Here is a 23,202-nt window from a genome sequence, read left to right as displayed (position 1 = left end):
GGGCCCCTGGAGCAGATCCACAATTTCAGAGTAAGAAGGGCATATCAGTTTTAAGAAATTAGAGTTTTAGGGCAGCAAAATCCACATTTTCCCCAGTGCAGACCCTTCTATTAAAGGCTGCTCCCAGACAGCAGCTGAACACAGCAGAGGGGTCAGTTAGATAAGTGACCACTGGATGTCACCACTGCTTTAGCCACGGACACCAAGGCAGCCTTGCACCTAAACAAAATATGTCAGCAGGGACTACCAGGGAGTCAAATAAACTTACAGTACCTTGTTTTCACTACACAGAAGTTTATTATGAAAGTTAAACATACAACACAAAAAGTAGCAAAAGCAATCCTGTAGCTTAAGGCAACTCTTACAGGAGATGAATTCAAGAAAGATGATGCAACTTCAGTTTAAATAGAAATTATGAAAAATATCAAATTGCATCAATAACTTAAAATGCACTTTAAAAAGTCTGCACTAACCAGCAGAGGGTAAGGGCTGTGATCTTAATGCCAGCATTAAGATATGGAAAGCAGCAGAATGCTAAATGATGATAGGGAAAGTTCAGTATTTACACAGAGATAGCAACGTTAATATCTGATAGCGTCATTTCCTGTGTACTTATGGTTTAAAACCACTGTCTGAAACGTTAGGGAAACCTTTTAAAATAAATCTTCAGACTATTCCATCAAAAATACACAGATGGCAGAGAAGATCCAAGGCCAGGGATGCGTGCGGATGCATGCGGGTGTCCCTTAAATAACTCTTTGCAGAAACACTTTAGAAAAATTATTTCTTTGGGAGAAGAAGAGCAAGAAGAATATGTGGCCACAGAGTGAAAAAGATTATCTTTCAGGTGAATCACATTTAAATTGAAGTATCAAAATATTTCTATTTGATGACATTCTCACAGTTTACAGTTAATGACATTTTTAAGTGAATGTTAAATATTCATATTATTAACATACAAAGATTCTCCTTCACATTGACATCTGCTTACATTTTGCAAGACCTCTTTTGCATCAATTGTTTTGCCATTAATGAGGAATGTATAATTGTCTTAATCATAGAATTTAATTAAGATTTAACTGTTTTAACCATATAGAGTTTCTACCTTTAAAATAATTCTTAAAATACTGGATTCAGATCCCTTATTTTAAAAAGGTATTTAAGTGACATTTTAATCAATCAGGCTGTACCGGAAGCACCACATTTTAACAAAGCCAAATGACATCCCATTTCCAATCAATTTTCTTCAAATATTGGATGCAATGAAATCTTTGGAGCAAGTCCATTCACCATCACCCCAAATGAAACAAGATTAATTCATACATTAATTCATCCCAAATCTTACCCTGTTAGAAAATGCAATATATACTGCAACAGTCTTAATTTGCATAAGATTTAATAGAAGGGGCCTATGTGCAGTAAGAGACTCCAGCACACAAGCTCATCTCAGCTTTCACCATTCAGCACAACTTTACAAAAAGCCTAAGATATAAAATATACTTAAAGCAGTTATCTTAAACATGATTTAATATATATCACCTTGGCAGCTGATCACTTTTGTTCCCAGTTTAAATGCTGTTGAATCTGATTGTGGAGTTGCAGTATCCCTTTGAAGAGCTAGTTAAAAAAATCCCTGAATAAAACAGAAGCCAGCCTGCGACTTCCTCTGAGTTTCAGTAAAGCACTATATACAGGGTATAACAGCCACCCAAACTCACTTGGAACAGAATAAAATCTGAGACAGATAACGGGGCAGAATGCATTAATGCATGAGAATATACATTTTAAGATTTTTATAATTTTAAAAGTGGAACCAATGAATTGTTCGCAGTTAAACGAATACTGCAACTGTAACGTTTACAAACCCACAAAGTTTGAAAACTGATTCCAACAGCTCTGATTCACTGGGTTTAGCTTGGAAATAATGCAAAATAATGTTAGCAGTTTTAATAAGGTCTTGCAAATTTAGAAAAAAAGAAAACTGAAAGAAAGATAAGAATGCATTATCTAAAATAAAGCAGGAACACAATAAGGACAATCAAAGTTCCAAAAGCCCATATTAAAAAATTAAGCTTGGAATGCATTGGCTTCCAGCAGTTTACACAAAAAAAAAAAAACAACCAAACAAAAAAAAAACAAAAACAAAGCCAAAAGTTGTTCTAAATCTGTAATATCTTGACCTATTTTTAAGTGACAATTTTTATTACAGTTGAGAAAAATGGTTTTATAGCTGCATAAGTTTCCATTTCACTAAAATAGTGCCAACAAAAATAAGTTTGCATAGAAAAACAAAATTTTGAATTGCCACTGGCTACATGCTTAAAATGGGAAATGCAGGTATTGTAACATAAACATAGTGCAAACCATGGCAGTTCTGGTGACTCGGACTGCCGCAGGTCAGGAAACAGACCATAATATACCCAGTTCTCACAGTTTCTGGTCTTTTATTCAATCCTTTGCCAAGTAGAAGCAATGCATGTGTGCAGAGCCGGGGGATGCTGCTGCCGCTGGTTAACGCAGTTTGAGATCATCGCCACTGCCCAGGTTGGAGCCAGGACTAGGGTCTTGCTGTCTTCTTGCCTGCAGGAACAAACACACTCTGAGCATCAGCAAGCAGGAAATGATCAGCTCTCTTATTCAGTATATTAACACAAATAAGACCATAACCAATACAAGTTAAACGTACAACACAAAAAGTAGCAAAAGCAATCCTTGTAGCTTAAGGCAACTCTTACAGGAGATGAATTCCAGAAAGATGATGCAACTTCAGTTTAAATAGAAATTATGAAAAATATCAAATTGCATCAACAACTTAAAATGCACTTTAAAAAGTCTGCACTAACCAGCAGAGGGTAAGGGCCGTGATCTTAATGCCAGCATTAAGATATGGAAAGCAGCAGAATGCTAAATGATGATCGGGAAAGTTCAGTATTTACATAGAGATAGCAATGTTAATTTAAAAGAAATTTTACAATTCCAGCAGTGAGCAAAACAATACTTTTTAACATTAAAATCATTCTTGCCCCCCAGGCTCTCAGGAGGGCAGCCCTGAGGGGGCTCAGAGCCTGCTGTGCCTCCCCAGCAGGAGCTGTGTGCTCGTGCTCACACACGTGCACACTCACACTGCCAGGCTTCAAACATTGCTTCAGCAATCAACAAGAGACTCCCACAATAGTTAGGTAACAATTTTGTGTCTCTTCTTCCAAAAAAAAATTTTCTTTCCTGTGAAGTTCCCTTCTGTTAACCTTTTCTGTCAGTTTTAGGGAGAAAGGCTACAATATGAGATAGAATACATCACATCATTTCCAGATAATTTTATGAGGGAAACATTTACTTTAGCTTCCTCTAGAATCAAGAGACTTACAGTAACACATGAGCACAATTAAATCCATAGATGGACACACATTTTAACACCTCATAAAAACTGGGATTTTACTTTCTTCCTTGGTGCACCTGCAAAGTTAACAAACTGAGAAAACTCTGACATATGATTGTACCCCTGTATTAAAAAAAAAGTAATGCAAGTTCTCCTTTAAATAAATTATTCTGTTAAACAGTTTGAGTTAATGACATTGTAAAAAGGGAATGAAGTGTGGTCAGTCACAGTGAAAGACATGGCTATCTACTTTCTCTACCTGTACAGCACACACAAATGATGCACATAAATAGTTAAAAACATTGATTTCCTTAAAATTCTAAAGCCATACTTCAACTCTGAGAACATTTAATACACACTAGCTGGTTTTTAAGACATTTTAGTAGCAGCACTTGTATTTAAGGTTTACAGAGTGAATAGCTGGCACCGTGGCCTGTAACTGCCACATGTCCCAAACAGTCCCAGGCCACATTCTCAGCTGGTGGAAGGTGTCACTACTCAGGCTTTAGTCCATCAGCTGCAATAACCTGCCATATTCAGGGCTTTAAAAAATGCAAACCAGTGACAACTTCCCTGTTCTGAAAGACTTTTCCTATGTTCCTGAAAGGCTGGGGAACAGCCTTAACACAGACATTGTGCCACTGCAATACCCTTCATGCAGTGACCGTGTTGGTACCATCACACAGAGCTGTGACTAACAGGGGCACAGGTGCTGCTTTGGGTGCTCCCTGGGCTCTTCTGAGCCTCATTTACTGACAGAGAGGAAGCCTCCCCACAGCACAGCAGCTGCCCCAGCTCACCAGGTGCTGCACTCCCATTCCAAAGGGTGAGCAAGCACAGCCAGCTCACCCCAGACCCTCTGGCATGCACTGTTGTCACCACTTTTCCCAACTTAGACCTTCCTTTGTTCACTTCTTCCTCCCTTATCTACCATCCTTCTTGTCTGCCTAATTGCATGCTCCCAGTGCACTATGTTAGCTGCACCCAGACAGAGAACTGCTGCTTCCTTCTCCTATTTAAAAGCCAATTTAAAGCTGCATTTTCCTTTCATGTGCAGTGGTCCCTTTCTGATGCATATGGAGTTCATTCAATAAATCCCTTTAGTAATCAGCAAGTTTCCAGAGCTGACAATCCCCTCCTGCACTCTCCTTAATGGTCACACTGCCAATATTGCTTTGGAAACACCTCCACTAACTTAAATATCACAATTGCTACCTTCTACATTTATGTATTCAGTGTTGGCTGCACTTTAGATAATTAAGAGTGAGCCAATCTTTTCGCTCCGTTCTATCTGCACTAGTTGTACTCTGAAGGAACAATCTGCTTCTCCTGCTTGCAGAAGAAATCTGAAGGTGAGAACCAACACCAGTGCTGGTGCACAAACCCACAGATTTCTCAGTAATCTTTCTGAGGAATCACATTAAAGCAAACTGCTCTAATCACCACACAGCACTGATCATTTTAAGTGTTTAAGGGCATATTCCTTGAGGCCCTTGAAACAACTTCTGCACACTGTCCTCTTTCTAGAGATACAAAGTACTATAAGATGGTATTTAATTAAGCTTTTTACATTATTTCCAAAAGCCAAATAATTCAGCTTTGACTATCAAAATCACTGAAGGAAACCCCACACTTCCTTTTTCCTTCAACAGAAAAGTCAACTGTGCTGTAAATATTTTCTTCATATGAAATGGTTGTTCATCAAGTCTGAATAGATACTTCCAGTCTAATTTAAGAGTTGTACCAAGATTAACAAAACAGCAACAGTTCTACTTTGCATATCCTTCTATTGAACAGATTGTAACAAGATTTCTTCTGGTTTTACTGGTGCCTCTTTCTTCTAAAATGAAACAAAGACATGCTCTGTCTTTAACAATTACCAAAATCTTACTTCTACCAATTTTGCACTCGATAAACATTTTTATACTTAACTAGAAAAGACCAGCAAGTTAATTGCTGCTATAATACTGCTCTAAAAACAACAATGTTTCTTCTTCAGAAAACAAATCATATGCACAGCAATTTTATTGTCAAATTTCAGTGAAGGCTCCAAGATATGAGCATATGGTTGCATTTATGCTTTGCTTAAAGTGGCCCTTTCTTTCAAAGCATATGAAGGAATTTGCATGATTCCTGACCTCATTGCTACTTGTAGAGTTTGCAGAAGCCACTAGTGAACAACTGCCAGATTTGCCCTTTCAAGTGATATGCAAAAGGCATGACAAATGACCCTCAAATATACCAAAACCAGTCATTACAGTATCTTACAACAGTGTATGTGGATAAAGGTGTAATTTTGCAATTCAGTAAGTGGGGATTTACACGAGCAACTGCAACATGTTGGAATGACAGCTCTGACTCGGGCACCCTCCTTTCCTTGTGCTACTACTGAGCAAAAAGACAAATGTGTGAAGCAGGCTTGTTCTAGCAGTCACAGCCATTCTGCCAGGGCACAACGCGCTCAGTATACAGCAACTACAACTGGGCTTCACATGCTGAAAGAAAAATACAAAAATTAAAAGATGCTTGGTAAAGACTAGAAAAATCACTTCAAACAAAGACAGGAAGCATGCTGTGGAGCAAGAAGCACTCCCATAAGAAATGACACAAGGTCCTTAACACTCCCTTGTAGGAGGAGCGTGACTACCACACGAGTACCCTACACAAGTGGGGTAGTATCTGCTAGTTCTCAGTCTGTTACAGGAAGCTAAAACTTCCCTTTTATAGATGTAAACCAGCAATTTCCAGACTTCTCACCACTGGGGGGGTCCTATACTACCCAGCATAGCTAATCAATCCTCTAAATTGCAATTTTTGCTGTAATTTTTGAAATGCATACCTTTTGCTGCCACACAAAAGCAGCAGTATTACTCTCAGTGAATAATGGGCTCAGCTTCTCAAGGATTAAGGAGACTTGCTTCAATTAAGAAAGATGCATCTATCTTTGCCATTGGGAAATGGAATACACTGCTATGAGTCATGCTTAATGAGCCATGAGAAAACAGCAGTTATTCATCTTTTCTCTGTGTATTTCATTTTTTCAGTCAAACGTTGATTTTAAGTTTGAAGGAGCACTACTTCACATGTTCATCTGTTCTTTAGTGAAAGAATAACAAATATTTGCTTGTGAGAAACTTGTAATTAATACACAGATCCCACCAGAGTTGCAATTATCCTAAAAATTAATGTATTTTAACCAACATTGCCAGTTTTCTTCCAAATATCCAGGAACAGAAGAGTTAACCTGATGGACACATCAGGAGTTTCAACACTGAAAAATACTTAGCACTCAGCTTTCAGAACATGAAGCCATGCAAATCTTCTGCTGCACAGAAGGAATTGTAACTGGCCACAAGCCATTGAAAACCTCTAACCCTGGAGAGGGTGTCATGACCAACTGAAAGAATTGCAGGAACGTATCTGGCATTTCAAAGCCTTCTCTCAAATGCTACTCTAGACTTATTCATGCTGAACTCATAATGCTGGTACCATGGGGCTAATGACTGACAAAAAAAAGAGTTACTAACAAAAGCATTTTGAGAGTAAACATGAAAAGTGTGCCTTATAGTACTTTTTACACCTCTGCTCTCTTTAACCTCTCATGTCTGAGCTTTTCCCAAGCCTAAACACAGGCTAAGGGGAATGGACTGAAAGTCCTAGCAAGAGTAAGATGCAGTAATATCTGTATCATATTGTTTTTCTTCTCAATAAACTAGATAGCTTGGAATCATTTTATCAGTAAGTTTTATCATTTACTTTTCTGAACAAGAACCACATTGGAGGCTTTACATCTGTTACTGGGGCACAAAGGAAAAACAGATGGGCAATAAGGAAGGTGGCACATAAGCAGTTCCTCCAGCGGCCAAGACAGTCAGAACACATCCTCCTCCTCCTCCTCTCCAGCCACTCAATGTTGCAGCCTATTGTGCTTCCAACTGTGCTAACAAAACTCCTTAAACTGACTTTAGGAAAGCATCTCTAACCAGCCCCTTCCTGTGCATGTTCTGAGGCCTCAAATATACCTAAGGAAACCAACTCCTCTTACCACATGAGCTCATCAGGAAAAGATAATGCAGTCCCACTGTGTGGGTTACATGATAGCTCTGAGAAAGCAGAACTGAGAAAGTTGGAAGCAAATTTAGTAAGGATGGACAGGGAAGATGGCCCCCCCTTTATATGAATTGCTTACAAAAAGTAGCAGGGAAAATTGGGACCTCTGAATGCCACACAGTGAAATGACAAACACAACCATACCCACTGCATATACAACTTGGGACACTGGTGAAGAGGAGGGAAAGAAGAGGGAGCTAATTTGAAGAAGGGCTGTCACAAAAAGAATAGCCAAAATAAAGTCTCTCCATGGACAACTTCACTGCAATTCTTTAATTGGATTCTGGCAGCTCTGTCCTGTTGAAACAGACAGAGCAAAAGCATTATGTGCCTTGGCATCTGCCATCTATAATTTACTAAATAAGTGAAAAATCAGGCTATGCTATGAAAAACTAAACACTGAACATTTGGATTCTCTTAGGACTGCCAACCTCCCGAAAATGGATAAAAAAACCCCAACCAACCAAACCTGAGAATACTTTGCAGATACTTTTTACAAAAGTATACAACCACAGGATAAAAACCACCCAAATGAAAAAAAAAAAACCAACAAAACCCAGCCCTGAAATAAAGAGAGCAATACTGAGAAAAATGACCAGTTACACCCAAGCACACCTTCACATTAGTCCTGGTACCTGAGGCAGACCCACAGCAATGAACTGAAAACTTCGAGTTGCTGGTTAATAACAGCCTCTCCCATGGAGATGTGAGCATGGCTCACAATGCTGGCCCTGCCTCCAGTAACCTTTACTGGACAGAGGGCAGGAGAAACTCAGCCTTCAGAACTGGAGTCAGCAAAGCTGGGGCCCTACAGCACAGTGAGAATGTCAACTTATATATCACAGAACTCCTTTGGTCACAGCTTGATGAAGCAGGCCATGTGCTTCCTAGTCTCTGGGGGCCTTGCACAGACTCTCAATCTGCATTTCCCAGAACTTTAGCCACAGCAGCACCACTACACACTGCATCCATGAGCCACTGGCAGCCAGAGGGGATATATGTGATCTTTACCACATTCCTAGCAGGCACAGCTATCAGCTTTAGACTTCATGGCCTGGATCCAGTCTCTGCAGTTGCTTTGTTGGCTGCCCATAACATTCATTTTGCTATCAGCTCTCCTTTTCACTGAACCTGGGAAGAAGTAGCCTTGATCTTTCTTAATTATAATGTCAAGTACCACTTAAATTATGCAAATAATGGAAAACAGGCCTTCAAACTTGGCAAGAGATGTGGATGTTAGACTGAAGTAACTGTAGAACTATTAATGCCATGAATTCTATACCCAATGCTCTTTTTTATTCCTACTTCCATTCTGATAGTCTTTCGAGCTCACTGAAAGTCAAAATAAAAAATTTTCCTGACAAAGGCTATTGATAAGAGTTATTTAGCACTTACCTCCATCAAGACTTCATTTCAAACTACTATCTACTTCCTAGGAACAGACTGAAAACGCCCATGAACTGTACTCTCTGCAGAGCCTGCTCTCCCTGCAGAGCATAACCAGGCCAAGCAGCACAGCTGCTTCCTGACCCCATGCACCCCCTCACCTGAAACCTTTGCAATGGTTGCATCTTTGTTTAAAGGCTATTATGAAGGTAATGATTCTGCTGCCCCAAACTGGACCAAGGTCCCTGCAAGCCAAGGAAGAAAAAAGCACAGCAGGAATAGGTAGCTCTGAAGAGTTTTGAGTAGGGACTGAAATTTTTACTTTCATATTAAAACTTCTTTTCCAAGGGAAAAAAGCTTAAAGTGCTCCCTTTTAGAAAGCACTGTTTGAAAGCTGGTCTAAAGGTTATAAATTTATAATTAATATTGATTGCCTCCAGACAGTATTCCTCTGTTGCTCAGCCCCTTTCTAACCTTCATTGACTGAAAGAAGACGCTTATATTACAGAATTCCCTGATTTGCAAGATTGATCTCCTCTGTCCCACAGTCAGCATTGATTCTGTACAGCACAAATTGTTTTTCTGATCTATGCATTCTATAGCACTTTTGCACAAACACCAGCTATTTAAGTTCTTGTGAAGCAAACCAGTCATAACTTAACTGGCCTTCTTGTACTGGACTGGAACTGCAGAACCTTTTCAGGCAACACACTCCCACCCAAACACCTCTTTCCAAGTTATGTTGTACCCATCCTGCACCTAAACAAATTATTTATGCTTATATACAAGCACATACCAAGTCTACACTACCCACTCCATATAAAAAAACAATGGTTTGGGTTTCTTTCATATCCAAAAACCTGTGATAAAGGTTATACTATTTTTCTATCATCATCAGTTTGGAGAGTACATACAATAAACACTCATTAAATTAATTCCAGATTAATAAGGAAAAAACCTCTTTAAAATCTGATGAGAAAATTTTCTGTAAAAAACCCCGAGCCAAAATTAAAAACAAAAAAGTCCCCACATACTTATTGTAATACTATACACTTTCTTCTGAAGCCAGTTGTATTTGAGAAAAATATAATTAGTTAGAGCATTTATTTACACCAGGAGTTTCATCTTAGAAAAAAATTAAGGAGAATAATTTCAGTGTCTAGAACCTTGGGAAGAACATGAAAGTCAGTCTTACTACTTTATTTTCTTTCAACTGTAAACTGTTTACATGTCTGTAACAAAATCCTGTTTGTTTTTTAAGAGTTCCCAACTTCAGCAAAATTAAATGAAATGTATCTTGCCCATTTCAACTGGTAATTCCCAACAAACAAGAATAATATGTAAAACCTAGGGCAGGACACAATATTTAAAATTTAGGTAAATTTCTACTCCAGCACTTTTTAAAGGGTGGGGTTGGTGGGGATTTCTGGTGCTTTGTATTGAGAGGGATTGCTTCTGAAAGAAAAACAAGTTCCATAACAGGGTTTTTTTCAGCAAAATGAAGGCTTTTAAAATGGGAATTTCATGCAGTTTCCCAAAATGGCTCTGCTTAGCCATTAATGTAATTTATATTTAGCACAAGACCACAAACAGACAGATTGCTAGACTAGGCTGTTTTAGGGAGAGCAAACCACTCCGTCTCTTTACTCACAGCATTGCTAAAATAAAGAGCATGGCAGCAACATAGGAAAGGAACACAAAGCAGAAAAATATGACCTTTTAAAAATACTGGTTGAAGAAATGACATTGGAAGACTTAAGAACAGATCCAACCCATCCCCAAGTAAAGCCATGGGGACATCCTTAGCCAAGCTCTGGAGAGCCCAGCTGGACAAACTGTGTACCCTGCAAGTCTGAAATTACAGCTTGTCCTTGTACAAAACAAACCTTCACAGAATACCCACACCTGCACACAGCAACACACCAGAGGGCCTCTTCTCTTCACCCACCCCTTGAAAATCCATCCTTTTGTGCCATCTGCTCCAGCAAAGAGCTGTCAGGAGGCACCTGCTTGCAGCCTTTCCTCACTGAACACGGGCCATTGCTTCCAATAAATTCTAATTTCGCCAACTAGAGGCTGTTTAAATCTCCCCAAGACATTCTGGACAGTGTAACACATTTTTGCATCATGCCACTATGCCAGAAGACCGAAAAACAAGCAAAAGCTCTTCCTGGAAATTCACGTCTAGACAGCAACTTCACAGTAATTTCTGCAGAACACTTCTTGTCCTGACACTAACTCTGGTCATTCATACTGAAACCACAGCAGAGACACTCAGACTGACTCTCAACCACGACACAAGGAGATAAAGACATGAAAATTAAACATCTGCCTCACCAACATCCCTTCAGTTTCCTCACTCTTCTAGTTTGGCAAAGGGGAGTGTTCAAATACTTCAAGTTCATACACCTCATTTTTTAAACAATCTTTAAATGGGGATAAGGTCTTTATTAATGTGTATTATTAAACATTCTCTGTCTCAGCATTCCAGCATTTTTGTAGAAGTAAAAGTCATTGCGATACCTTATTAATTTTGAAGGCACTAAGAACAGTGGACTTCAAAAGCATCTTTGAAACAGAAGAATCCTGGAGAGTGGGGCTGGATTTGCAGCATTTGATGTAACTGAGCTATACAAGTTGATATAAAAACTCAAAAGCATCTTGTATTCAAAACAAACTATGTTAAAAATGTAACAGAAGGCAGTTCAACTCCGAGGTGCTTAAAAACTTCAATGAAAATTCCTAAATCCACGCCCACCCTATTTACATCAGAGTGCTGTAATTGCACAAAAACATGATCACCTTTGAAAATTCAAGCACAACCGACCTCAGATGCCCTCAGATGCAAAGAATATGTTCATTAAAATAAAGATCTGGTGTGCTAAACTAGAATGGAAGAGATTCTATATGATGAAAAGATGGCAAACAAAACCTCACAACACCCTGAAGGGGTTTTTGCCTTTTTTTTTTTTAAGGGGAAGAATTTTTTAATTGGTTGGGAGTTTTTTAGGATACTTAAAAATGAAAATTAGCAAAGTGATAATTTCTAAATTGCTACTGCACTTGCAATTTTTTCCCCTTGCAAAGTGTCACCCTTCTAAAATCCAACTGTCACACACAAGACACTTTAACATTGTTTTCAATGAGTTAAAACTCCCCACAGACGAGTGGTCAGTGATAAGTCTACAGACTACATGTTAAGTCTACAGAAAGACTTAGAATAGGGAATCTTTTCTACCCAGAAAGCTGTATAAATAAATAATTTAATCTGATCATTTTCATATGCTGCCAGGCTTTGGATGGATAAATATTTCCAAAGAGCTGGCGCCTCTGTTTTGGGTAGGAATGGGTGGAATATTGCAGGATCCCCCTTCCCTCCCCCACTGAAGCAGAATCTGGTCTCTATTAAAGGCATTTCAACTGTAATTCTACTGTCAGAAATATCCTGATTTTCTACAGTGTTGCAATTCTTAAAACCATCATTAACACTGATGAGATCCTGTTCCACATCTGCGAATTCTGAGTTTTACTGTCCATGCCAAGCATGGCAGAAAAGAAAAATCTAAAACTTTCCTAAGGATGAAAGCTGTAACGAAAACATATTAAAATGATCACCAGGAAAGTATCTTCACTTGTGTGTAGTATAACATACATGAAAATTCACTCAGCACACTCAGAACTGGCCTTTCCCATATAAAAGCCTTCAAGTACCATCTCTGTAGTGAAACCAAAGATACTGCTGGCCCCACTGAAATTACAGGAACAGAACAGAAGGCAGTCTGGATTAAGGTTTCTGCAGCTGTCAGCAATGCAATCATCAGAAGGGTGCCACTGGCAAACTGCATTTCCAAGCTGACTGAGAACGTCAGCATCAGAAAATTCAATACAGGCCACAAATACAACAAACACAGGAATGAACTTTTATGCATCACTTTCTATTGAGAATTGGGTACAAGGATCATGAACACCAAGTGCTTACTGATTGAAGTTCATTTGATTCTGCCCAAATGCTGCCTTAGATTGAAAAGAAGGGTAACAATGAATGATTTGGAAATCTGATTCCTCTTTAGGAATGCATTGTAAGTCTATTTCTGCTCTCTACCATCTCATCCCAAAAGATCCTGATTTTTATGCAGTCAAGAGTAAAAAAGCTTGCCTGTAAACATTCCAGATATACGTTCAGGGCATCTTACCCCAAACACAGGAATGAAAACTGAAATGTAAAAACCAATTATAGACCTATGAGTACTGGAGGAAAAAAATCTGTTGGTTAGACATATCCAAGAGGCACAGTAAAATAAACAGGAAAGTATGCAAAACAATGTATTACAATTATTAAAGATTTGCATTTGACATCACAAATTTGAAACAGCCTTTGATAATACTTAAAATAAGTTTAAGTAGAATGAAAAGTCAGTAATTTTTTCTTTTCTTCCTTTCTGTAGGTGATCTATACCAGCGCTTTAGAGCTCAGATAACAACTATTGTGTTTCAAGAGAAAGTGGGTACCAGCAGCTAATAAGGACATCACTTAATGGCAACAGCCTTCTGCCTTATTAAAAGCAAGAGTGTTTTCAGAAGTTATTGCATCCAGCTCCTGCAGACAGCCAAAAATGTTGCTTTTTGTGTCTCAGTCACAAGTTTTGATGTCTGTCATGAAGCCCCAGATGCTCCATATTACCTCAATCTCACTGTTAATTGAAATAGTGTTTTTGCACAGCCTAGCTGCAAGTAAAGGTTTTCTACACTTGGAGGAAAATTGTCTCAGAACTCCAGAAGTTATTTCAGGAAGCCTCATTCTTTTTTAACCTTCAGCATGCACATGGCTTCTGTGTAATAAGAGGAGTGGGGATGAAGGGCATAGTGCAAGGAAAATATATCAAGAAATTTTTAAGTACATTGAGGTCAAAGACATAAGATTGGAACCTAAAGTAGGAACCTGAAGTTCCTACTGTGTTGTTAACAGTAAAGCAGGCTGGCACAGGTCTTCATGAACAGCTTAAAGCTAATTCTACCTTCCTTCTGAACTTACAAGCAGGTTGTAGCTATGCTGAGACAGAATTATTCAGGCAATCCAGCAGCTGGTCCAAGAATCCAGCAGTAGCAGGGCCTCCAAGGCAAGGATTTTACCTTTATTACAGCTGACATCTGACCTGGCTGCAGCAGTGTTTGCAAGGAGACACACTCCAGCCACTTCAAAGAGAGATATTATCCTCTGTGCCTATCTGTTCCCTCTCATTCTCATGCTCAGTGCCTTCCAGTTGTAGTTGGAAGGGAAGAGAGCCTGTCTGATCATCCCAATTATCCAAAAGAATGCCAAAAGAAAAGTAGCTTAGCAATAATAATAATCAAATTTTCTAAAAACCATAGAACCAGCAGATTGATCATATTTGATTACAGTTAGGTCAGGCCCTCTCATCTACTGATGAAGCAGGAAGTAAGAAACAGCATTAGTAAGGGAAAGAAATTCAAAGCCTTTCTGTGTTCTCCCTATTCTCTCCTGACCTGCAGCCTGCCTTAACTTGCCAACTCCCCTTATGTATTATTGCTTGTCCTCTTACAGCTCTTGCCTTTCTGACATCTCAGAGCAGCTGGTTTCCATTCCCTTTCCTGGCTCTTCTTTTCTCAATCCCAGTAATTTCTGCTTTCATCAAGAAAGAACAAGATTCAAGACTGTGGGGCCCTGAAGAAGCAAAGAACAAGACAGGGAAACTAAACCAGTGAAAAAAAGGAATGAGACTTCCCACCAGTAAGAAAAAGGTGAGAAGACAGTAAAACTAGCCTGTACAAGAAAGCAGACTGTGGCGTCTGATTAAATTGGCTGGTAATTTTTCCCAAAACATGGGATAACAAGCTCCAAAATTCTGCCCCTGCAGCTCCCAAAGCCTTTTCTGTGTTCATGAGAAATGCACGAGGCAAAAGATCCCTCTCTCAGCTATTAAAGTATAATTTCAGAGAGAAATGGCAACTCTTTGAATAAACATCTTTACAGCTTAAATACCCACAGCAAAGACCATCTACAGAAAGGAAAAAAGTACATGATCAGAGAATCCTTATCAAAACTTTAAAAAACTTGAAATCCATTTTACAAGAGTAAAAAACAATGCATTTTGCAATTTTTATATAACATCACCGAACAAACACAATACACGACATTGTACAAACAGACAAAAATGGAAACAATCTAAAGTTTGGGAAAGTACTAACCAGTTACTGACAGCAGCTGTGAAACCCTCACCTCCATTTCCTCCCGATGAGACCTGTCTCTATCCTCGAATTCACGAGTTCTTCGTCGAGCCTCTTCAAAGGCTTGTTGTGCCAATGCATCCTCCTGCTACCAAAGCAGATGACACAGAGTGACACAAAAGGTGACTCTCATTTCCACCAAATCACATTTCTTTTGAATATTAACTACCCTTTGGCAGCAAAGTCCAGTATGTCCGGTAGGACCTGCTAGAACACAGGCGGGTTCCAGCAAATGTCAATACAGGTTAATGAAATATTACTCACCTTCACTACAGCAGTAGAGATAACCAAAGCTGGAATGCAGCTACTACTAAAATACATTTTCAAAGGAGAGCTCCTGTTCCAAAGTAGTTTAAATGCTGCTGGGTTTATTTTAAGGCTAGAAACTCTCAGAAGTTCTGTGTAAAAGGCAATACATTTTACTCTCCTTATAAAAGCCATTTTGAAGACAGTATTCACAGGTATAGCTAGACAAATCACTACACAAACAGTGGAAATTTAATTATCTTGTATTTAAAAGTAAGTATTACTCAAGTTACAAACCAAATAAATCCTTCATTTTATCAAAAGCTGCTGCAGGTGCATCAGTATGAACATTCTCAATACTTGTGTATCATTTATATTATTTAAATTTAGATGCACAGGAAAGTGCAAAGCAGAAATTAGTCCTCCACCAATCTGCACATATTCCCATACAATGGAGGAGAAACCTGCAGGTCTTCAACAGCCCTTTTGCTTATTTCCAATAATGGCTTATGCACAGGAACAGATTTAATAAACTGACACTCAAAAAAAATTCCTTCAAACTGTATTTTCTATTAGAAAATGTTTTAAAGAAAAAGTTAGCAATATGTGGAGCCATTATTAATTGGGTTGGAAGTTATTTTTCTTAAAGAGACCTTTTAACACATTTACTTCTCCCCATCAGAACGGAAGAGTCCCATCTGAAGAGGCCCCACAAACCAGGAAGGGATAAAGTGTATTGGTTCTCTCTCCTTCCAGCTCTTCAACTGTAATTACTGCTAACTCTGCTGACAATTCCCACATACATGCAAATGTTATTTCAAAGTTGATAATTTTTTTAAAAAGCTGACCTTCACTGTTAGAGGACATAAACATGTAGAGAGCAAAACTAAGTTTTAATATACCTGGGGACTAAGTGCATAAATTTTTCAATTTAAGATAAAGCATCCCCAGCCTGAGAAAATGTTAAATTGCCTTTTTTGCCGTGGGCACAATCGTGGCCCTGGAGCTGCTCTGTGCAGGGGCTCCCTGGTGGCCCAAGGCAGGGAAATACAAACAGCTGCCAGGCCCAGGCTCTGCTTTCTGGGGAGGCGTGGGCAATGTTTAAAGCTGCCAACAAGAGCATACTTTAACACCAAAGATCTTTTTAAGATTAGAATTTTGCCCTTTACAGCCATTTTAGTGTTCATACAAGGTATAGAAATCAGGGTCAGAGAGTGGAAAGTAAGTTTGTTCTTAATAATGCAGAAGGTTAGAGAGAGAACAGATAAGCTCGTGTCCCAGATGACTCCAGAAAAGCTGCCTTAGTTTTAGCTTACAAAAGAGATGTATGGTTTTATTACCTTCTATTTTAAATCACATTTAAATAGAAAAAGATTCTTTTTTATCAAAGGTTTTTGCATTTTACCATCATTTAGAGTGGTTATGAAATAGAAGGCTGACATACAGCCTTGGATGGAATATTTTAAAGAAATGGTCATAACCAAAAGAAACTAAATTAGAAATGCATGGGAAAAAAATCAGTATGTTGACATCCAGAATGAAGACATGCTAACAGCTGAAATACTGGTTTGCTCATGTCTGAGAAAGGGATAAAAGCATCAGAACTTTTTTAGTAAAACATAAAACTCTGCTCTATTCTTGGTGATACATTATAACAAATCAACCAACAACACAACTTTATAGAACAAGAATTTAACAAAGATTTTTTTTAAGTGTCTCTCAATTCTAGTAATAATAGCCTAGCAAATTCAGCTGTATGAGTCCAAATAATTTATACGTCTTAGTTTTATTCTCTTAAAATGTTCCTGGTATAAATTTACAAAGAAAAGTAAGAATAAGCAAAACATGAGCAACAGAATGAGCAATCAACATGACAACAGAACAAAACCAAACCTCCCAGTCCAGAAAATAAAAATTTAAAAAATATTTTAAAAATGAGCTTACACACATTCACACTTATACACAAATCCTCACAGCAGCCCAGTAGGAAAAGACTTGGTGAGATAGCAAGATGCTTTACTACAGAAGAGGTGCAAAAGTACTGAGGACAGAAACAGTCTCCTAAAGACACTCAAAGATCAAATCCAGGGAAATTTGAGCCCCAAAGAGGTAAGATATTCAAGCACGTATGTACAGCTTTGTGTGTGTTGGTCCATCAAAGTCCGAGCAAGCAGTAGAACCAGAGCTTTCACTAACAAAAAGTTAGACCACTTAGTAGCAAGACATGGATAGGCTGTTGATTAAGTGGAAAAACCAATAGCTTAACAGGTAAAATTAAAATATTTCACTGTTAACACATGTGGATTCTCTCCCTAAAGTATTTGTTGACCTGGTGAGGGGTAGTACATTTTCCAAAGTATGACAGCAAAGAAAAATTTTATTTGATCCCAGCATTAGTATGAAGTGGTAAGAGACAGGAAAATGCAGGAGTACATTTGCTTAAGACAAGCTTCCAAAAAATGAGGGGGTGAAGGGCAGCTGGACCTCTTACAAAGGACGTGGGTACACAGGCAATACCACATGAGGCACTTAAGCCCCTTCTGACATCAGGGTTATTTTGGGATCAAAGTCAGCAGTTCAGTCAACTGCCATTAGCAATATTACAACAGTTTTAAACAAGGAAGCAGTGACAGATACAGGAAAAAGGAAACTGAAGAATGCAAAAGATTGCCCAAATGTTTACAATACTAACACATATAAGGGTGCAGCTACTCCTGTGTCTGTATGACACTGGGCACCATTAGGTACCACTGTTGTAGGAAACAGAATGACCATTGATGACCTCACCAAGAATCACAAACTAAAAACAAGTTACACACCTGTAACTGAGTGCAAACATCTCTGTAGATCCATACAGAGCAACACCTCCAGCTCAGCATCCTTTACTCACAACTCAGGAAAGCACTGACACCTGAGAGCATGCACACATTGCCCTCACACACACAAAGAGTAAATCACAACCTCTGTGCACAAACACCTCCTGAAGACAGCAAAAGGGGATTGTTTAATTGTTGTTAAGACAGCATATACACATTGGGAAACTAAAGTAATCCAAGCACTTGCAAAAGCATTTATTGGGAAATTAAGAAGAGAAAAATTAAACCCAGCAGTCACTTGACCCCTCTCCTTTTTGGAAGGGTGCCCACTTTCTTCAGGCACCCTCCAGTTTTGGAAAGGATGACACTGTCTCCTCCTGAGTGCATGTTCCCATCAGCCTGCTCTCAGTTCAGAATTATGTATCAAACTTATTAACTACATAGTATTATGTATCAAACTTATTAACTACAGATCAAGAACGTTGGGATTTATGTTACATTCCTCAGGGCTAAATACTGGCTGTGTAAGGCATTACAGCCTGAAGGTCCCCTAAACCATGGAGTCCACAGCAATGACTCTGCTGCAGCTGGAACTGAGCTTGCCCAAGTCACTGACACAGCTTAGAAAGAGATGAATGCACAGCAAGAGTTGATTTAGAGTAAAAGCTTTGGTCTGTGGCTTTTCTCATGGATTCACAAAGGGTGGCAGGACTATTCTCTCTTTCTAGGCATCATGGAAGAAGTGTTCAGGGCAGGGACTTTGACACAAAGTGTTTCCTTTTAATCCCAAACATAGTCACATTAACATCACCTCATTAATGTAAAAATTAGTTTCTTAAGTTAGGGAGAGGCAAGGCACAATAGAAGAGTGTTCTTGGTATTTTGGAGGAATCGAAGTTTTAAAATACCTTATTACTCTGTAGCATAGTAACAGTGCAAAATCACTCAAAGTTGCAAATTACAAATGATTCCTGCCCCTAACATTTTGACCTAATGCAACTAAAGTAGTGTTTTGCTACAACCACATGTTTCTGAACTTCCATACTGCAAGTTTTCCTTGGAGTTTGTACTCAGAGTGAAGGCAAAATCTGGGTTTCCCTCCAGAAGAACAAATATGTGAGTAGCCAAGGGCAGACTGCCTTACCTGCGCTCTCTCTTCATCAAATTCCAGGCAGCCCATACCATCCAGTCTCTGGAGATCTATCCAGCCTTTCCAGATTACACAGACACCATTGAGAATCATAGGTGCCTTCAAGTACACCTGGAATAAAAGCAAAACACATGCTATGAATTTGCAAGCCCTTACACATGTGCCTGCACAATGAAAATACTGATCCAGGAAGCTTCCATATGTATTCTTAGAAGAACATCCAAACCAGCTGGTAACATGAGACTCCATTTAACAGCTTCTACTGCTTCCTTTCCAAGAACTCATTTTAATCAAGTGAGTGCTTTAACTTTTGCCTACTGTACTGGATGGAATAAATTTAAGCTGTGTTCTCATTTTATAAACTGGTGTGCACCAGGATTTCGTTAGAATTCTTATGCTTGCAGTTAAACCAGGAGTTTTTCTTGTCAGCTTACCTTTGTGTCACAAAGGAAGTGGCATTCTGCCAGTCAGGGAGGATCCTACAGCACATCTAAATAGTTAAATGAGCACTCTCCTTCCTAATCCCAAGAAACACTGTATTTCATCCCAATAAATGAGTGATTTCAACAAAGACCAAGCACTGGTTTCAGTCCTCCTCAAATTTACAAACTACTCAGAGTTCAGTGAAATAAACAACATACACATTGTGCTAAAAATAAGGAAGTCTTCCTGTGTCAATCCTAGCATGTGTGAAAGGCTTTTCAAAAGAAGCAACACCAGCTGATGAAAACCCAAGTACAGCACCAATGTGCACTGTGCCTTGTGCTGAAGCACAGAATAATGTGTGATCTTAAGGCCCTACATCCAGATAACAGTGCACAAAGTGATGTCACAAGGGAACTTAAAAAGAAGCAAATACAAAATTACATGAGTTTGACATGTTATACTTCATAATATCCCTCTTAAACAAAACAGTCACAATAAAATTACCTGAATTGTACAGAAAAGAAAAAAAAGTTAGGAAAATCAACCCTCAATAGTTATTTCAGCCTACTTGGCAAGTCAAAACCTCTCATGGGATGGGAGTTTGTCCGTGTTGAATCACCAGAGAGGCAAACCTGCACACACACCTGCACCCACTCCAGATTTTGTCCACTGAATATGAATTTAGTAATCGACAAGACTGCTTAGACATTCCAAAGCCATCTGAGGTTTTTTCAGCCTTCAGGAGCAGCTGGGGCTCAGCTAGGTAGGGAACTTTCAGACAGTGCCTCTCTAACAGTTCTAAATTAATCCTCTGGCAAATCCTCATCAAAGCCTAATTGATGTTTAGCACTATAACGCATTTCAAAGCGCCCCCACTGTGCCTGCTTGCTCAGTTCCACACTTACCAGCTAAGGTCACTCGAGTGAGAAAAGAGAGGGCTCCAGGAGGCACAGAGGAAGGGAAGCCCCCCTCATGCAAAGGCTGTGCTGGCAGAATTAAGCACTGAACAACATGAAAGGCAACCCATGAATGGAAAACAGGGAGCAAATAACATGAATTGAACTGACAAACAAGTAAAGTTATTTGCCAAAGAAAACAAACATTTGATCTCCAAACCTGATTTTACAACTTATCACACTTTGGTATGAAGTGACACAGCTTTAAACCTTTTAATTAGTACAACATGCAGCAGCTCAATAATGAAGCAATAAATGTTATTTGTTTGAGCATCTCTTCTTCCCACCAGCATTTCTACTGCAGGCTGTCTGCTAAGAGCACAGCCTGGCTTTCTGTGCATGCACTCACAGCTCATCTGAGAGAGTCATCACAGGCCAGCCTTGCATGGGGAGAGCACAGCGTGGGGACAGCACAGCAGGCACATCCACCGGCCAACAGCCTCTGTGAGCAGAGGTGTCAGAACCATCATGAGTAAGATGTGGACTACCAGGAAACCACCTCCCACAGCCCTCATTTCAAGATTAAACATTTCAAACATACAAAGTACGCTGCAGCCCTTCCCACAGTCTTCACCCATTCATCTCACAAGAAACAAATGAAGGATGCAGCATCCATTTAATAGATGCATTTAATTAGTTGAGAAGTGAAAGACAGTTAAAAGAGGCTATTAGAACTGTCATTCTCTTCTAAGGCAAATGAAGAATAATTCAAGAGGGGAAATAAAAAGGCAGTATAAGCTAACCATGGGTCTGTAAAGACAAAAAAGCCTGTACTCTAATGCTGGTTATGTTTTACATGAGCAAAAAGCACTTTGCTGACTTTCATTTAGGGTTTACCTCTCACTCAACCTCCCCTATCCTTCTGGCCCACAACAGGAGCCTGGGACATCAAAAGTTAGACAGGCCTTCCCACAGATGTCAAAACCCAGCTTCCCAAGTTGTCCAGGAATACTTTCTGTTTGTTTCTTTGATAAGGAATGTTATGGTGCCACTGACCCATTTCAGTGGCCGCTCAGCTGCCTTGGTCACTGCAGCTGCCAGTGCCTGACACACAAATTTCCTGCCTCAGTGTACCAGCAGGTAGCTCAGACACAGCTGCTGAGGCTCAGCGATGCCTCATGCATCACCTGGAAGCCCAAGCAGTGCTGCAAATGCTATGAAAACCTTCAGAAGTCAAAGGGGAAACAATTTGACAGAGCTGATGTGATTCCTGATCCCTCCAATCTGCCCTGAGCACGCCGGCCAGCAGCTGAGCTGCTGACACAGCAGCCTGGGAACCTCTGGCACGCAGCCTGACCTTTCCAGATGAAGCAGTCTGCCCTTGCTCCTGAATGAGAGCCCTGGAAGCCTTACACTACCAGATTCAGGAGGTCTTCAAAACTCTGATAAACAAACATTTTTCACTACTGAAAGCATGAATTCATTCTCAAGATATTCTGAGTTTTGAAATTACCACACAATCATTCAAACGTAGGAATCATTCATCTTGAAACCCCACAAGCTTATGTAGGAACTTTTCTCTCATTAAAACACAATAATGCATACTGGTACTTTTAAATTTATTTTAAAGAAAGGAATTTAAACTCCTTTTCCCCCCTCTCCTCTTTCAGGAAAATGGAAACCACCTAAGATTATAGCAAAAAACGTTTAACCACATATTTCCTTCTTTTCAGATAAAGCCATGTTGGTTCCCTTTCAACTTCTGAACTTAACAGAATTATTAATAAATTACTGCTCTGTCTGTGAACACATTATCTATTATGGCACCTCAAAATCCAGCAAAGTGGTCTTCTAAAAAATTTCTGAATTGTCTGCTCTGAAAACTGCCTCAAGACAGTGGTGGTAGAAGACCAAGGGCAAAAGATGCATTATTTCTAAAAAGACCCCAAATTCCCCCCACCTTCCTAATATTATGGAAGTAGATAAAAACATGTCTTTGTTAGAACAACTCTTTCAAAGTTTTATGCTAACCCAGATTACCTGCATTTAAATCATTTTATAAATCCTCCACACACCTCTGGGTACTTTTTGTAATAATGTCTGGCAGTCAGTGCTGTAAAATTCAAGAGACAGGTGAAAAGCACTACAGAACAGAAGGAAGGAGAAGGTGGAAGTCAGGCAATTACCAAATTCATATTCAGTGGACAAATTTAATGTTACATAAAGAAACACCATTATAGGGACATAAAAGAGGAAAAGCTAAATTATGCAGCAGCCTCTTTTCAGAATACAGTCCATCCTATAAACCAAAGGAAGTATGGTTTTTCTGCCACTGACTGTGAACAGTTGTGTAGGTAAGTTAAGAATCTTTGTACACATGTTGAAGGATGAAAGTTCTCTCTCATTTTGCACCCTCATTTTCCACACACCAGCACAGCCAAAGCTTTGTTGGACTAGGAGACCTAAGCAAACTGTCACACACTGAAAGATGCCACTTTTACTAATTTATAGCAGCTGAATTTCTGTTCAGGTAGCTACTACAGAACTAAT

At 39.3% G+C, this 23,202-nt stretch overlaps 1 protein-coding gene across 2 annotated transcripts in view; it reads right to left on the bottom strand.

Moving 5' to 3' along the window:
• Positions 1-274: 274 nt before the first annotated feature.
• The window catches only part of CBFB (core-binding factor subunit beta), a 37,691-nt gene continuing 14,763 nt past the window's right edge, over positions 275-23,202 (bottom strand). Inside the window, exons 4-6 of one of the 2 annotated variants that reach the window (XM_030955772.1) lie at positions 19,325-19,441; positions 15,080-15,206; positions 275-2,580 (exon numbers count right to left, since the gene is read on the bottom strand). In XM_030955772.1, coding sequence (XP_030811632.1) covers positions 2,558-2,580; positions 15,080-15,206; positions 19,325-19,441 — 267 coding nt within the window. In that variant the 3' untranslated portion in view covers positions 275-2,557. The remainder of the gene's footprint in view (positions 2,581-15,079; positions 15,207-19,324; positions 19,442-23,202) is intronic. The other variant, XM_030955771.1, reaches the window with a different exon arrangement.

This window comes from Camarhynchus parvulus, chromosome 11 (genome assembly GCF_901933205.1).
Source record: "Camarhynchus parvulus chromosome 11, STF_HiC, whole genome shotgun sequence".
NCBI classification, from domain to species: Eukaryota; Metazoa; Chordata; class Aves; order Passeriformes; family Thraupidae; genus Camarhynchus; species Camarhynchus parvulus.
Note: the sequence above shows the minus strand (reverse complement) of the source record. Positions and strands in the feature narration are given on the sequence as shown.